This window comes from Dendrobates tinctorius, unplaced genomic scaffold (assembly GCF_039654945.1).
Source record: "Dendrobates tinctorius isolate UK_male_01 unplaced genomic scaffold, ASM3965494v1 ptg000020l, whole genome shotgun sequence".
NCBI lineage: Eukaryota > Metazoa > Chordata > Amphibia > Anura > Dendrobatidae > Dendrobates > Dendrobates tinctorius.
In genome coordinates this window covers 54,465,808-54,483,422 of record NW_027361688.1, presented here as the reverse complement: position 1 = coordinate 54,483,422, position 17,615 = coordinate 54,465,808, and the positions used below count along the sequence as shown (strand labels likewise).

Here is a 17,615-nt window from a genome sequence, read left to right as displayed (position 1 = left end):
GTCACACATGCCAGATCAGTAGGGGATATAATGCTCTAATATATGTATGGTCACACATGGCAGATCAGTAGGGGATATAATGCTCTAATATATGTATGGTCACACATGGCAGATCAGTAGGGGATCTAATGCTCTAATATATGTATGGTCACACATGGCAGATCAGTAGGGGATCTAATGCTCTAATATATGTATGGTCACACATGGCAGATCAGTAGGGGATCCAATGCTCTAATATATGTATGGTCACACATGGCAGATCAGTAGGGGATCTAATGCTCTAATATATGTATGGTCACACATGGCAGATCAGTAGGGGATATAATGCTCTAATATATGTATGGTCACACATGGCAGATCAGTAGGGGATATAATGCTCTAATATATGTATGGTCACACATGGCAGATCAGTAGGGGATCTAATGCTCTAATATATGTATGGTCACACATGGCAGATCAGTAGGGGATCCAATGCTCTAATATATGTATGGTCACACATGGCAGATCAGTAGGGGATCTAATGCTCTAATATATGTATGGTCACACATGGCAGATCAGTAGTGGATCCAATGCTCTAATATATGTATGGTCACACATGGCAGATCAGTAGGGGATATAATGCTCTAATATATGTATGGTCACACATGGCAGATCAGTAGGGGATATAATGCTCTAATATATGTATGGTCACACATGGCAGATCAGTAAGGGAGCTAATGCTCCAATATATGTATGATCACACATGGCAGACCAGTAGGGGATCTAATGTTGTAATATATGTATTATCACACATGGCAGAAAAGTAGGGGATCTAATGCTCTAATGTGGACCAGGCTGGTATTGATTCTGACAATTACCTAAAACAGACAAGTAGAAATCCAGACTGTCATGGAGATAGCTAGAAAAGCCTACACACGTGACCGCAGCCACTAATGACTATAGATTACAGAATAGGAAATTCCAAAGAGCGGCAGCTTCGCCCCCCCATTTATCTCACTATATTTGGATTTTTGAAAGCAGCCATTAAGCAAATTGAGTTGTGGATTGTGGATGGGGGCGGCTGCCGAGATGATGTGTGGGCCTCGGGGGAAATCATAGTGTGCATGAACACACGTGTGTGTGTGTATATATATTATATAATATGTGTGTATATATATTATATAATATATATATACATATACATATATATATATATATATATATATATATATATATATATATATATATACATACATATACACACACACACACACACACATACATATACACACACATATACACACACGCTCCTGCCCTTGTAAACACAGCAGATGGCTGAATGCACCAACACACATTTGGGTCAGTGATATCGTCATCCTGTGCCCACAATGAAGCCGGCTTATATTAACTAAGGGGCGTAGAGCATTTCTTACACGGAATTCCCCATATGGAACAGGTTATGGGTCTTCCTGGCTACTATTGCATGTCTTATTTGCATTATTCTCTTTTTCCCTTTGGTCGGCCAGTAAATACAACCATTCAGCACGTGTCTCTTCCACACACAGGGCTTCGTGAATCAGCTGTACAAAAGGCAGAAGTCCTGGAGAGCTCCCAAAGCTGGAGGAGGGTGAGGATTGATGGGAACTTCTCCTGACTCTCTGGATTGCATGCCATGGCCTTCACTGCAGTGCAGTCATCCTCCCCCTGTCTGCATTGCACAAGCCAGGGAAGGGGGTGAAAGGTTACACTGGATCCAGAAAAGAAATAACTAGCTCCAGGCTCCCTCTGTTGGCCAAAGAGCTGTACAGCACCTACCAAAGCTCGGTTACATTACATGGCGAGCAGTTTTCTAAAAGCAATGCACTTAGTTACATATCAAATAAAAAAATAAATAAAAGAAAGCTTATATCGCTCTGCAATCTACAGTACCGTTTTATATGTTCACCGTAGCTCCTGGTATTTATTGCTAGTTGTGGTGCTGCGCAATCAATTCTAAAAGACGGCCAAATTCCAGGAAATCGACAGTTAACCCTGGAAGAATCTGTGTCCTTGCCTCACTGTCTCCATGGCAACATGTGAAACAGGAATCTATAAGCCTGTAGTAGAACATCTGTCATTGGCGCACTGACTGCAGAGAACAAGGAGCTGACAATGTCGCCATCTGGTGGCGGAATGTGAGTGTGAACACTGACCTACATTACAAGGCTGCGAACCCAAGACTGTTATAGGCAAACATCTGATCCGTGCGATGGCTTAGGTCTGGTTATAGCCTGTACAAGTCCAGCCATGTCATCTGCATCCAATTGTGCGCCTCGTACCGTGGTCACAGCGCACACTCACACGGGGACAAGCTTTCCAATAGGCAAATAAGGCACGGCATGCTTTACATGAACCCAAATACATTAACCTCTTAAATTTTTTTTTTCTTTTTCTTTACAGACTGCATCTGTTGCTCCAGAGACCACCTATAAGCTACTACTGAATTAAAAAAGGAATTTATTGGTGTTTCCTTAAAATGATCAGATATCCATCTTCAAGAGCGGCAATAACCCCCACTGATCACCAGAGCGAGATCCCAAGCCCCCCCCTTTCCCCATTACTCCTCACTTTATCCCCTTGCTGATGTACTCCGCGGCGTCACCTCCGCTGACTGATCGGAGCAGCACCCCACGTGCTGGACCACCACTCTGTCCACAGCGGTTCTCAACATAGCCGTGTAGTGAGGAGGAATGGGGGGCTCTACACCCTTCTTCTAGTGGTCAGCGGAATTTCATGTGGTCATTACTTTCTATGCCCACACCTACACTGAGTATACTGCAATTGTCCTATGTACCTCTGTATCAGTTGTAGAGGGGCGTCCACCACACCACAGCATAATCCCTTATTGATTGCCCCAGTGTGGAGACCGGTGGGGAACACAGAGCTCAGAGTGATTGCCCCAGTGTGGAGACCGGTGGGGAACACAGAGCTCAGAGTGATTGCCCCAGTGTGGAGACCGGTGGAGAACACAGAGCTCAGAGTGATTGCCCCAGTGTGGAGACCGGTGGAGAACACAGAGCTCAGAGTGATTGCCCCAGTGTGGAGACCGGTGGGGAACACAGAGCTCAGAGTGATTGCCCCAGTGTGGAGACCGGTGGGGAACACAGAGCTCAGAGTGATTGCCCCAGTGTGGAGACCGGTGGGGAACACAGAGCTCAGAGTGATTGCCCCAGTGTGGAACACAGAGCTCAGAGTGATTGCCCCAGTGTGGAGACCGGTGGGGAACACAGAGCTCAGAGTGATTGCCCCAGTGTGGAGACCGGTGGGGAACACAGAGCTCAGAGTGATTGCCCCAGTGTGGAGACCGGTGGAGAACACAGAGCTCAGAGTGATTGCCCCAGTGTGGAGACCGGTGGAGAACACAGAGCTCAGAGTGATTGCCCCAGTGTGGAGACCGGTGGGGAACACAGAGCTCAGAGTGATTGCCCCAGTGTGGAGACCGGTGGGGAACACAGAGCTCAGAGTGATTGCCCCAGTGTGGAGACCGGTGGGGAACACAGAGCTCAGAGTGATTGCCCCAGTGTGGAGACCGGTGGGGAACACAGAGCTCAGAGTGATTGCCCCAGTGTGGAGACCGGTGGGGAACACAGAGCTCAGAGTGATTGCCCCAGTGTGGAGACCGGTGGGGAACACAGAGCTCAGAGTGATTGCCCCAGTGTGGAGACCGGTGGGGAACACAGAGCTCAGAGTGATTGCCCCAGTGTGGAGACCGGTGGGGAACACAGAGCTCAGAGTGATTGCCCCAGTGTGGAGACCGGTGGGGAACACAGAGCTCAGAGTGATTGCCCCAGTGTGGAGACCGGTGGGGAACACAGAGCTCAGAGTGATTGCCCCAGTGTGGAGACCGGTGGGGAACACAGAGCTCAGAGTGATTGCCCCAGTGTGGAGACCGGTGGGGAACACAGAGCTCAGAGTGATTGCCCCAGTGTGGAGACCGGTGGGAAACACAGAGCTCAGAGTGATTACCCCAGTGTGGAGACCGGTGGGGAACACAGAGCTCAGAGTGATTGCCCCAGTGTGGAGACCGGTGGGGAACACAGAGCTCAGAGTGATTGCCCCAGTGTGGAGACCGGTGGGGAACACAGAGCTCAGAGTGATTGCCCCAGTGTGGAGACCGGTGGGGAACACAGAGCTCAGAGTGATTGCCCCAGTGTGGAGACCGGTGGGGAACACAGAGCTCAGAGTGATTACCCCAGTGTGGAGACCGGTGGGGAACACAGAGCTCAGAGTGATTGCCCCAGTGTGGAGACCGGTGGGGAACACAGAGCTCAGAGTGATTGCCCCAGTGTGGAGACCGGTGGGGAACACAGAGCTCAGAGTGATTGCCCCAGTGTGGAGACCGGTGGGGAACACAGAGCTCAGAGTGATTGCCCCAGTGTGGAGACCGGTGGGGAACACAGAGCTCAGAGTGATTGCCCCAGTGTGGAGACCGGTGGGGAACACAGAGCTCAGAGTGATTGCCCCAGTGTGGAGACCGGTGGGGAACACAGAGCTCAGAGTGATTGCCCCAGTGTGGAGACTGGTGGGGAACACAGAGCTCAGAGTGAAGGAGGTCCAGGAAATAATTATAGATTTTTTCCATCTCTGCAGCACACTGCGGCAATTAATAGTAGAGGACAACCCCCTTAAGCACTCTGCTTTCTGTCATTCAATAGGGACCCTCTTTGGTTTATGATGGCGCACGACGTATCTGTGAGATCTGTACTGTAACGAGCCGAGCATCTAAATCGCATGACAGACAGATTTCCATCTCTCGGCAGTAAACCGTGAATGTTATTATTGAATGACAGCAAGCAGAGATTTAAGGACGGTATTTTGGGGAATTGTGATACTTTTCAGGATATCCTCCTCCATCCCACGCTGCCCCTATTTATTCTCCGTGCTGGAATGTCTTGTCCATTGTGTGAACAGAGGAACAAATGAAGCAAACACAAGCCCTGGGGCACGAGGCCCGAGTCCCCCTAACACGCTCCACATATGTAGCCCTACATGTACTCGTGGATGCCGATTACCCGGCCTAGACGGATGTAATAATGTGATCTCTTAGTTTTATTAGGACTCTCGTGCTTCACGCGCTGGAATGAGCATCTGGCCTTCATCATGGAGCGGCTCCACAGGAAACCTCGGCCTCATGAATAACAAACTGCATTCTTTTGAGAAGTGGAAATATCTGACGGCCAAACAAAGTCTACTGAAGTGATCTCCAGCTTCTCCCTGGCCTCATGTTTCAGGGATGAGGCATCACGGCAGTATAATAAGACGGGACACCATTGCTTACTAAGCATTAATATAGTTTGTGCAGTTTAGGATGCTGCCAGCTCTTACATTCCATCACACACAGTGCGGCAAGAAATATACAAACTATTCAGTGTCCCACATCTGGAAAAAGTGCAGACGATTAATATCTGTCTCCAAAAAGAGGATTTATAAAGAAAGTGTGACCAGCAGCAGTCCAGAAAATGTGTAATGGAAACCAGTGAGGAGCGCTCTCCGGGGATCAGGCCGATGACCTTTTACACTGTGACTGCAAAAGAATTCAGCTAAATGTTCTCCTTCCTAAAGAAAACATTCTTATAGGGGATGTGAGGCTGAAGTAACAGCACAAAGTGCCCTGTATACTCACACTCTGTATTGGCCGCTGTACTCAGATCTCAGGGGGTGGACATTTATTCATATGGATGTGTGTCATATCTACAGAAATTGTACTCATTTGGTACCTTCTTGCCCCCAAGATCTGTGGTATCCCTACCTATGGATCGGTGAGGATACCACCACTAGACAGGCCTGACAGCTCACACGGCAGTTTCTCACTTATTAGTGCCAGCAGTTTTTTTGTCATGATTAACAGGTCTATGGGGCTGTTCACATGTCTGATTTTAACTCTGGCGAAACTCAGCTGAAATCTTCTGATTTCTAGAACATTTCTAGAATGCATCCTTTTCTTACTTTCGACTCTGCAAAAACTCTTACTGTTTCTCTTATTCTTTCTCGTCTGGACTATTGTAACTCTCTTCTAATCGGTCTCCCTCTTACCAAACTCTCCCCCCTCCAATCTGTCTTGAATGCTGCAGCCAGGATCATATTCCTCACCAATCGTTATACCGATGCCTCTACCTTGTGCCAGTCCTTACACTGGTTACCCATCCACTCCAGAATTCAGTACAAACTTATTACCCTCACCCACAAAGCCCTCCATGGCTCAGCACCACCCTACAACTCCTCCCTCGTCTCAGCCTACCACCCTACCCGCGCCCTCCGTTCTGCTAATGACCTGAGGTTAGCATTCCTCAATAATCAGAACCTCCCACTCCCGTCTCCAACGCTTATCACGTGCTGCGACAATTCTTTGGAATGCACTACCCAGGCTACTACCTATGATTAATCCCCAATCCCCACAGTTTTAAGCGTGCCCTAAAAACACATTTGTTCAGACTGGCCTATCGCTTCAACACATTAACCTAAACATCCCTGTGTTGCCCATTCAAAATTTTATGTACGGTTACATACTTAGACTGTTAATTGGATCATGCAGCAACAGGAACACCCGATTCCTACACTATTGGTGGTCCGAACAATAAAATCATTTGTTACCACCCATCTTTCGTGTCTCCCCTTTTCCCTTATAGATTGTAAGCTTGCGAGCAGGGCCCTCATACCTCTTGGTATCTGTTATGATCTATGTGTTTATTGCCATGTTATGCTGTAATGTCTATTGTCTGTTCAAGTCCCCTCTATAATGTAAAGTGCTGCGGATTATGTTGGCGTTATAGAAATAAAATAAATAAAATTATTATTCGGATACAACTGACAAAAAAACCTACTAATGAAACTGATGGAAAAAAACTTGCACATGAAAAAAGTATACCTTAGGGTGCTTTCACACTGCATTTAGGCACCTGTTCACTAGCCCTGTCAAGGCTTAAGTCCGAACAACCTGCAAGACTGAGTTCGGATGCATGCGCCAACTGGGCTATACACTATAATGGTGCCGACAGAGCGAATGTGCGCTCTGCTGTGCACCATCTTCGTCCATATATATACCTACTGGACATGTACACCCAAACGTAATACTGTCTGGGTGTCCACCTCCAGTATGTATATGCGTGAAAATGATGCACCGCAGAGCGCATGTTTGCTCTGCCAGCACCATCATAGTCTATGGGCCCCATCGGCACAGAAGTCTGAATCCCGTTTTGAAGGGGGGTTCGGACGTAAGCCCCGATGTCGGCACAGAAGTCTGAATCACATTATGTGGGGGGGTTCGAACGTAAGCTGGGACAGGGCCTTCGAAGCAGAAGTCTGAATCACGTTTTGAAGGGGGGTTCGGACGTAATCCCTGACAGGGCTCGGAAACAGGTCCCTAAACACAATGTGAAAGAACCCTTAGTGCAACAGACTAGTAGTGTAGCAGCACAATTCAACAGTCCTGTGGCCAAGAGAAAACAGGATATAAAAGCCCCCTGTTCTTATGATCAGTGGGAGTGGCAGTGGCGACTCCCACACCGATGATGACTAGGGGACAACTTACTAGTTTGGGAATAACCCTTTAACTTCAGAAGTGTTTCTGATTCCAATACAAACCGATGGGGATGGTCATCACAAGCAATAGTAAAGGTGTCTGCAATGTATCAGGTGCAGACAGCAGTGGACAGAAATTACCGTACCTGCAGTCATATCTATTAATTGATCTTTCTTCTGTTGTTTCTCCAGTTTCTCCTTCTCGGCCTTTTCCTTGGCAAGCTTGGCTCTCCTGAGTTTTTCTTCGGCCTCACGTCTTTTCTGATTGTCTTTGACAGCTTGCTATATGGGGGAAAAACAAAAAAACTATTGCTTTGCCTTTACAAAGCTTGAAGTGAATGTGTCATGTGTGAAGGATCGCCTAAAGGTGTACATGAGATACATACAAAACCCCCATGTAGACCCAGAAATGGGTGAAAAAAAAAAAAATCTAAGTGTTATACATTTAGTTTAGTCCTGCGCCAATGTCAGTGCCTGGTAAACCCAGGTATTAACCAAACTGTTGTGAGGCTGCACCCAATTCCATGGTCAGGAGTCTCTGCACACTAGGAGTACACACCTGTGGCCGAGCCCATACACAGGACCAACAGGGATCAGCGGAGTAGGACCAGGTCAGAATTTCGGTGATGAGCCTCGTGGTCACTTTTATTTTCCCATCTTCACAATTACACAATTAAAGGGGTTTACGGTTCTTGAAAGTGGAGAATGGGCCATTAATATTAGATTGGTGGAGGTCTAATTTTCAGTACATCCGCCAATAAGCAGCTTGGAGGGGCTGCTTCATTGTTTACCATTGTACTACCCCCAAACAGCAGAGATCTGTACTACTAGTAGCTGCTGTGTCTCATATTTCTGTTCAGTCTCATTGACTTGAGACAATAAAAAGTTTAGTCGAACAGTAATAGCAGGTAGTCACAACTACACGTACGGAGTGGTGCTGCCCGGGGCAGTGGAATAAGGACCTATAAAAGGATGCCGCGCTCTGAATTATTCTGCTGATCAGACCTTCACTGATCGGATATTCACTATCTGTAAGACAGGCCATCGATGTTCAAGAACCAGAAAATCCCTTTAAGTCTGGGTGTGATTTCACCCCTCTCAGCTGTGTCAAAGACTCACAGAGCAGAGGGCATACAAACTATTCACAAGACTGCTACTCAAATTTATTAAGACACATCCCTCTTAATTCTTGCACATTATATATATTTTATAGCCGAAAAATGACTGAAGCTGCAAATCGGCACCAAAATGAGCCCCATTTTCTAGCTTTAGGCTTCATAAATCTGTCTAAAAGTTCATGGCCCACTTCTAAAAACTATGCCCACTTTTGGCATGCATGAAGCAAATTGTGTTTCTCGGTTTAGTCTAAAGCCAAAAGTTGATGTAAGCTGATCAATCACTGTATTTACCCAATGTCTCGAACATGCCTAACTCCGAGCTAGCCTAGTAGCCCACGACAATCAGATGAGCTCCATAGGAAAGGTACAAACTGCACTGCACAGTGACTGCTTTCGGCCTCTTCGTCCCTTTACATTAACAGCAGAAGACATGTTAGCCTTACCAGGAACATGGTCCGGAAGTTATGCATATCTAGGAAGAACTCCTCAATGGAGACCTTCTTGAGGTCAAACACAAAGTACTGCCCTAACTCTTTGAACGAGGACACCATGTTGTCGTGCATCATGCATAACTTTGTATACTGTTCTTGGGCTTCTTTGACAAATATGTAAAATAAATCAGTCAAGGAATACAGGCAAAGATGGAAGACCCCCACAGAAAATCATATGTACAATAGCTTATAAACTCCCTTACATTAAAAAGGTTTGGTCTTAGGAGTCAAAATCCTGAGTGACTGAAGCCAAGACTATGACCACTGGCCACGACAGCAGAAGTGGCTTAGACAGGACTATAGGTTAATAGCTTTGTTCTTCATTATACTGAATAGCAGGCACATGCCCTCCATTATATCCTCTTCTGGTACAGATTGGTCACAATAAAGTTATTACTATTAAGAAACAAAATTCATTTTTTAAATTTAAAGGGTTGTTCTAAAAGTTTCATCTTGGGGAAATGTGTGTTTGTGAGATAATCTAATCCTGAACAATCCCTCCAATTCCTGATGCGATGACTAGCGGTGTATATGGCATTTCTGATAGAGAACAGCTCATTGTTCCTTACACAAACTCATTTGTGGCTAAAGGTGTGAAAAGGATATAGTCATTTTCTCCACAAACTTATCCTTCTCATTGTTTGAGGCGGGGAAGTTTTCAATGTCTCGCTGAAGATCGGAAACTTGTTTTTTCATTTGATCCAAATTCTTCTGCAGAGTTTCGGCAGACACTGATGAAGCAAAAGAGCAAACAAAAGATGATTACATCTGTCTGAGATGGTTTAGGGAATCCTACAGTGAGCAGGGGGTTGGACACTATGACCCAGGAGGTCCCTTCCAACTCTGACATTCTATGGTTCTAAAGGTGCCATCCGTGAATATCCACACTGCTATATGCCAAATAATAAAAGCTATGCAGCGTCCGGAGGATGGATGGATGAAGGGAGTAGTCATCCAGTACATTCACATTGATGGGCATTCTTTCATAAAAGGACAGGCTTTCCCTAAAAGGGGACTCCTTATAAACACAAGTCAGACCGGAACGATGTTACCATAGTACTTGTTCTTTTTTCCCTACGCAGAATGCCCAGTTAGGCCTCTTTCACACTTCCGTTTTTGACAATCAGTCAAAATCCGCCAGTTTATGAAAAAAACGGATCCGCCTTTTTTTTGGCGGATCCGTTTTTTTTCCCCATAGAGTTGCATTACCGGCGGATCCTGACGGATGGGCAACGGTTGGATCCTTTTTTGCGGATCCGCCAAAATGTTAGCATCCGCCAGCATGTCTGGACGGACCCGTCAACGTTTTTTTTGAGGTAGGATCCGCATTTTACTGTGCGCATGCCCGGAGAAAGGAAGTCAGCCGGGAATTTAACCCTGAAATCCTTTCTGGCGGTGGAAAAAAAAAATTCTCTCTCTCTCGGACTGCGGTTCCTTTAAAATTCTGCATTCAACGGATCCGTCGAAAAAACGGTCCGGTGGTATCCGTTTGCATCAGTTACAAACGGATCCGCTTTCCGCCATTTTGGCGAATTTTAACTGACAAGCAAAAACGGAAGTGTGAAAGAGGTCTTATCGGACTCATGACCGGCAGATAAGTAAATCCTAAGAAACAGAACAAAATTCTCCAAAATTGATTATAATGAATTTTGTTGGTCGTTATCACAGAATTCCATTTTACCAAGGCTGACGTATCTATCTGTTCCCAAAATATTTATCACAGGAGACCTTGTAAAGTTTCTGCCAGTTCTTACACCCAGACCACGTTGTACCGGTAATAGGGCTAAAAGCCCAGAAAAGGGACTTGGTCAAGTAATAATCCAGACACATACCACTGGACATGTATATAGTAGGTATTAAGTCTGCACACCCGTTAAAATGCAAAGTTTTTGTCATGTACAATTCAATTGAAAATGAAACATATCTTTTCAGATGAAAAAGAAAAACTAAAATAATGTGACTGCATAAATATGTACACCCTTAAATGAATAGTGTTGACGTGCCCTTTGAGTTTATGACATCATTCTGTCTTTTTCAGTAGCAGTCAGCATGGCACATCTAGAATTGCAATCTTTACAAACTCTTCTTTGCAGAAGCTACAAATCAGTCAGATTGTGATGGCATCTGCTGTGTGCAGTGCCCTCTTCAGCTCACCCACAGATTTTCAATTGGATCCAGGTCTGGGCTCTGGTTAGATTATTGTGCTGAAAGGTGAATATTTTCTCCATCTTCACCCTTTTAGTAGAGGCCTGAAGGTTTTGTTGCAAAATTGACTGATACTAGAAACTGTTCATTATTCCCTCCACCCTGACTAAAGCCCCAGTTCCAGCTAATGAAAAGCAGCCATAAAGCATAATGCTGCCTCCTTTATGCTTCTCTGTGGGTATGGTGTTATTTGGGTAATGTGCATACTTTCTGAAATTATGGCCAAAAAGTTTAATCTTTGTATCATCAGACCATTCCATGCTTTCAAACATGCTTTTGGCAGACTTGATTTAGGTTTTGACAAAACATAGCCAGGCTTCGATGTGTTGTAAGAAAAGACTTTAGTATTGTTGCCCTACCCTACTGGGCAGACAGATGATGAGTAAGGGAGATAGGTGTCACATGCAGGACACAACCAGTATTTCCCAGAAATTCCTGCAGCTCCTTCACTGTTGCTGTTGGCCACAGTCTCCCGGACCAATTTTCTTCTGGTCTTTTCATCAATTTTTTTATGGATGTCGAGTGCTAGATAACGCCACTGATGTGTCAAAGCTAAGCCACTTCTTGATTACCATCTTCACGGTTTTTCATGGTGGAAAGTCTTGGAATTTTTTTGTACCATTCTCCTTAGGCTGGTTTCACATTAGCGCTTTTGTGCGCAGCGCATCGTGCGCACCCGTGTGCATGCGCACCTATGTTTAACATGACGTGTGCATGGTCTTGCGCACACTTGCGTTTTCGTGCGCATGCATTTTTTTTTTTCTTTTGCGCCAGGCGCAACATGTTGCATTTTTTGGTCCGCCCTGTCTCGTCAAAAAAACGCTTGCGCACGGAATGCGCAAAAACACCACATTGAAGTCTATGGGAACGCATGTGTGTGCATGGTCTTGCGCACACTTGCGTTTTTTTGCGCATGCGTTTTTGAGGTAAACAAGTCTGGAATGTGGTTTAGACAATGGAAAAAATGTCACACCTAAAAACGCATGCGCGTAAAAAACGCAAACGCATGCAAAAACGCATGTAAAACGCAAGCAACGCTGAGTTTTTTGACACATCAGAGTACGCATGACGCTAAAAAAACGCGCGTTTGTTTTGAGTTTTTCTTTGCGTTTATGCGCACGATGCGCTGCGCAAAAAAATGCTAATGTGAAACTAGCCTTACTGATAACTTTCAGCACAGAGAGATCCATTTTCTGTACTGTAAGTAGTTTACGGACCATGGCTATTGTTATAAAATGCAACAAAGAAAATGTCAGCAAAATCCTATTAGAACAGCTAAACTTAATATGGAGTTAAGCAAATTCACTGTAAATGATGGCAGCCGGGTACGGACTATTATTTAAAATGAGTTTACATATGACTTGCCAATTCTAAACACAACCACATCTCCAATTATAAGAGGGTGTTCACACTTATGTAACCACATTATTTTAGTTTTCTTTTTATTTTCCCCTCAAAATGATTTCACAATGGATTTGTACAGATCATTAATGACATTAAAGATGGAATTCTGAAATAATTATTATTGGTATGATTCTTTATGACAAAAACTTTGCATTTTAACATAGGTATTTAGGCTTTACATATCAACTATATGTTCTACAGTATTAATAGAAGCTATTTGCTATGTCCTTACAGATAGAAGGCAATGTAGACTGTATGTTGCATCTACTCATGCGGATTTTATAGTTTAGGAATTCTGGTGACAAATGTTATTCACTATTGTAGTACCTCAATTTTATACGTATATTCTGTCCTGCTGTAATGCAATTCAAAATTCATATATTCAATGTTTGTATACATGATTTTTGTATGCCGCTATTGTAGGCAGGAATGACATCTTTTGTCATTGCGTTCACAGCACATGGGGTTGATCGCTCGAGTTTTAATTTCCTTTAATATTGGTTACCTCTGCTGGCTTTCTCTACGTGGACCATCTCATCAGGGAACGTTAATGCATCAGGGTGCTCTTGTTCACAGAGCTCAGCAAGAAAATGCAACAAGGTGGTCTTCTGGTCAGCGGACTTGGTATCTTTGAGCTTTAAAAGGAGAAAAAATACAAAATGGAAAAAAAAAAATCTTAGCAAACTTGCACTACTGACTCAGCCTCTCAGCATGGGTGCTGTGAAGCACCAGGTCATTCACCCTGCTGGTGCATTGTCGCTGTAATGATGGTTTGTGCATAGTGTGCACCCTTTAGAGACCCACCGAGAGGTTCGCCGTGACATGGCAGTGGACTTCATACAGTCTGATCAGAATGTTAAACCAAGAAACTCATTTTCAGATAAGTGCATTTTTGCCTAGCAGCATTAGATGTTTTTTGGATGTGCGGTCCAGGTCTTTCTACAGCTCTGAAACTTGCACTACTGGTAGTCAAATATCAGAAAATGTGAGGGTAAGGTCTCAAGTTGAGCAGACGATTGCCGGCAAAGTTGTACAAAGCCTCAAACTGACACAGCACGCTCCTTCAGAGCTGCATATGGAGGTTCTGTTTAGGTGCTGCACTGCAAGACCCAACCCTCAATAAACAGACATTATAAATGGGTTCTTCCATCACACAGAAGCCCTCTGAAACGTGAGCCACTACGATTATCTGAAAAGTTACCCTTAGGGTATCGTGCACACGTTGAAGGGAATCTACCAGGTTTTTGCAGTGTAATCCGAGGACAACATGAGGTAGGGGTAAAAAAAAACTGAACACAATGATGTGTCATATGTCTGTTGTGTGCCGTTTACTTACACCGGAGGTTTAATCACCTTGTGATTAACATTGCTATGATAAGCTGGTCCCTGTGATTTGACTCCACCACCTCCTGTGAAAGGCATCTCACTGTCTATAGGCGTTGTATATGGAGAGCCTGGCGTGGGCGGGGTTAGCTTTCTCAGCTCTGCTGCATTACAAAATCTAAAAGTTATGATTATGTGGAAGCGGCTGCACCCACTAATCTAAGTGATCAATGGTTGGAATCAAGGTATTTTTGCCTACATCAAGCTGCTCTCGGATGAGGTAGCAAACACCTAATGAGAGATTCCCTTTAAGTATTTGATGCACACATTTCTGCACCAAAAGCGCTGCATAAAATACAGGTTCAGTGGGTTTTTCATGAGCTTTTTTTTTTTTTTTTTTTTTACCAATCATCATCGTGAACAATGCTGCAAAAATGCTGAAAGGATGGTCACGTAGCAGATATGAAATAGCTTAAATTCTGCAAAGAAAAAATAGGCAACACGTGCATGAGACTTCAGGAATTCGTTCACTTTGCTGGCACAGTAAAATGCTGCGCGTTCTGTTGCAAGATTGCAGAAAAAATGCAATGTGTGACCGTAACCTAAAGACCGCCTGAAAAAGGCAAGGTCAGCCACCGAGATGAATGGGCCAGCCACATAGCTTAGTTAGCAGCTAGGAAATCAAAAAAGATAGAGGCAGAACACCATATGGAATTTAGGAAAAAGTGCTTTTTAATAGCCCATGTGGCGACGTTTCGGTCTCAAGTGCAGACCTTTCTCAAGCTTCTTTTTTGATTTTCTATTTACAAGGACTGGTATGTACCTGTGAGGCTTTGCACCCCACTTTTTCCTGTGCTGTTTTTCTCTATTTTTAGTTAGCAGCTATCCACTTTGGCTAATATATGGCAATCTAATACCCCTTATGTGATGTCGATTGGCCCCAGTGAAGCTTGTTATTCTACCACGACCCTTTAAGGATTGGGGTTCAGAAGTAGAAACTAGGTAATATTTTTGAAATTCATTTCCAGGGGTGAAGATACACTGGAGACATTCTGGAGCTGCAATAATTTTCCCATGACCTTGTGCATGGCAGATGTGAGGACAGCTCCTAGTCTTTTATAAAATTTTAATCTAGCCATCATATTACGTGTATTATAGTTCAAAACTATGGGTGTTCCTTACCTTGCAGAGGAAGCTAATGTCAAAACCAAAAGCGCCAGCATTCCTGGATCCAGCGTTCATAAAGTTGCCCACGAGCAGTGTTATTTCTAATAGGGTGGCAAAGCTTTTGCTCTTTTTCACCTCTTCACATGCGGCGGTCACTGACACAATGTCTGGCTTGATGTTGTCAACATGCTCGTTGAAGAGGAGCTTAAACTGGATGGCATTGAGGCGAGGTCTTAAGCGGGGTATGCTGCACATCTGAAAAGAAAAGACAAAGGAAGCAAACATATCGTACAGTAATAAGAGAAGTTTCCGGACTAGCCCAGTGGGGCGGCAATTTCCCCCCAAGTAGCCCAGTGGGGCGTCGATTTCCCCGGACTAGCCCAGAGGGGCGTCGATTTTAGACATACTGAGTCTAAGAACACCTCTAGTTGTTCTAAACGCGTCCAGTCTTCCATTAGCATCCTTTCCTCTGGGTCTCTCGGTCGGGTATGTTCGATTTTATTTGGATTTGGAATAAAGCTTTGCATTTTGTCATTTCTTCTGAGCTGGATCTTTCTTCACAAGAAACTAATCTTATGGGGGCACCTTTCCCGCTTTCATTACTAGCCCCCACACTGCCTTAATAAGTGTTTGGTGTAATTATGCAATGATAATATTCTTACATTTTCCAGTGTGGAGTTCCAATCACCGTAAGACAGTCTTGTTGACTTATGCACCAAAATTCTGACATGATTTTGTAAGAACTTTCTTTTATAACGTCACCATAATTAATAAGTGGTTTAGATACTTTAAGTCTTGCCTAATAGCTAGGCCTAACATGTGACACCATGTTCCAAAAATGAGCCAGAATTATGGTAATTAATTCAACTAACAGGCGATGGAAACTTAAGACTAAAAACTAGCCCATAGTAAGGAAGAAAAAGTACGGCACTCACCAATCTATTAAAAAGTATTCTCTTATTAAAAAAGTGCAAGGGAGTGGGTAGGTATGTAGCCAGAAATTAAAACGGGCAATGGCCGTTTCGCTGGCCAGAAGAAATGTGTATGAGTGTAAAACAGCCGTGCTAGGTTTTAGCCTCTTGATATACACCTACTCTCTCCCCTGGATATGCACTTTTTCAATCAAGGAATACTTTTCAACAGATTGACCTTATTTTTTTACTATAGACTTTTGCTTTCCTTATATTTCTTTACGAAGCACCACCGATATCGCTAAACCATCACAGACTTTGTGACACAGCAGCGATATCGCTAGCGATCTCGCTATATGTGACACTTACCTCCGACCGGGCCCCCTGCTGGCCATCGTTGATCGTGCGAGATCGTCCTGGTCCATTTCTCGTCGTCAGCTTCCTGCTGGCACCGATGAGCGACTCCATGGACGCGGGAGGAAAGTCGTCAGCAGAGCTGCCGTCTGACAGGTAAGTAACGACCGCCGACTGCTGCTGTATCGCTGGTGAGATCTGCCTGTTTGGCAGCACACTAGCGACCATTTAGCGATGCACCAGCGATCCTGACCAGGTCGTATCGTTGTCGGGATAGCTGTTGCATCGTAAAATGTAAAGGGGCCTTAAGAATTAGCATTGATAAAACTGTACCAGGTATTTATGTCCCTGAAGTAACTGCTGAAGAAGCAACTTACTCTGTGACAAAGCAAATAAGATTTGAGGGTAAATAAGATTATAGATCTGGCAAATCAAGATGCTTACCACAACTCCAAACTGCTCCGGCTCTGCCAAGTCATTGTATTCATCCTTATACTCTGCCAACCTCTGAAGTTGGTCGCTTTCTGGCAATTGCTTAATCAGGTTCTGCAAAAACGTATAAAAAAAAAAAAAATCAAGTAAAATGTGTTTGACTAATCGGACCTCGAGTACCCCGAGCAATCAAACAGAACGAAGAGTCAAAAAATTAAATGGACTCCAAAGTTTATGGGTGTCATAGAAAATATTAAAAATCCTCGAGATCCCTCATATGCCCCCTCCCTTTTTTCTTTCATCTGTAATGCATTTTGGAGGAGACAATGGTGGGTGCCTTTTCGACTTTGATGAAAGAACAACAAAAGTAAGAAAGTAAAACACTCACCGAGATCATAGACTCTGTCAGCACTTCTTCATTCACTTCGAGGATGACATTTTTGATTTCCTCATAAGGCATACGATATGAGCCCAAGTAGATTACTGTGTACCAGAAAAAGATCTATTACAGGTGCACTAAGCAAACAACAATGCAAACAAGCAAACACAATGCCTGCCACTGGCCATCACAGCAATCACTCGTTTAGATGAAATAGAGTATTCTAGGCACTATATACAATTGTGCTCAAAAGTTAACATACCCCGGAAGAATTATTGCTTTCTTGGCCTTTTTT

General features: G+C 44.3%; 1 protein-coding gene across 3 annotated transcripts in view; it reads right to left on the bottom strand.

The window, feature by feature from the left end:
* The window catches only part of DIAPH1 (diaphanous related formin 1), a 264,672-nt gene that overhangs the window by 18,288 nt on the left and 228,769 nt on the right, over positions 1-17,615 (bottom strand). For all 3 annotated transcript variants that reach the window (XR_012230786.1, XM_073568053.1, XM_073568054.1), the window contains 7 exons: positions 17,330-17,424; positions 16,954-17,055; positions 15,260-15,499; positions 13,260-13,389; positions 9,752-9,876; positions 9,098-9,262; positions 7,683-7,818 (listed from right to left, as the gene is read on the bottom strand). Coding sequence is in view for 2 of the 3 variants with exons in the window: in XM_073568053.1 (XP_073424154.1) it covers positions 7,683-7,818; positions 9,098-9,262; positions 9,752-9,876; positions 13,260-13,389; positions 15,260-15,499; positions 16,954-17,055; positions 17,330-17,424 (993 nt within the window). In the remaining variant the exon portion in view is untranslated. The remainder of the gene's footprint in view (positions 1-7,682; positions 7,819-9,097; positions 9,263-9,751; positions 9,877-13,259; positions 13,390-15,259; positions 15,500-16,953; positions 17,056-17,329; positions 17,425-17,615) is intronic.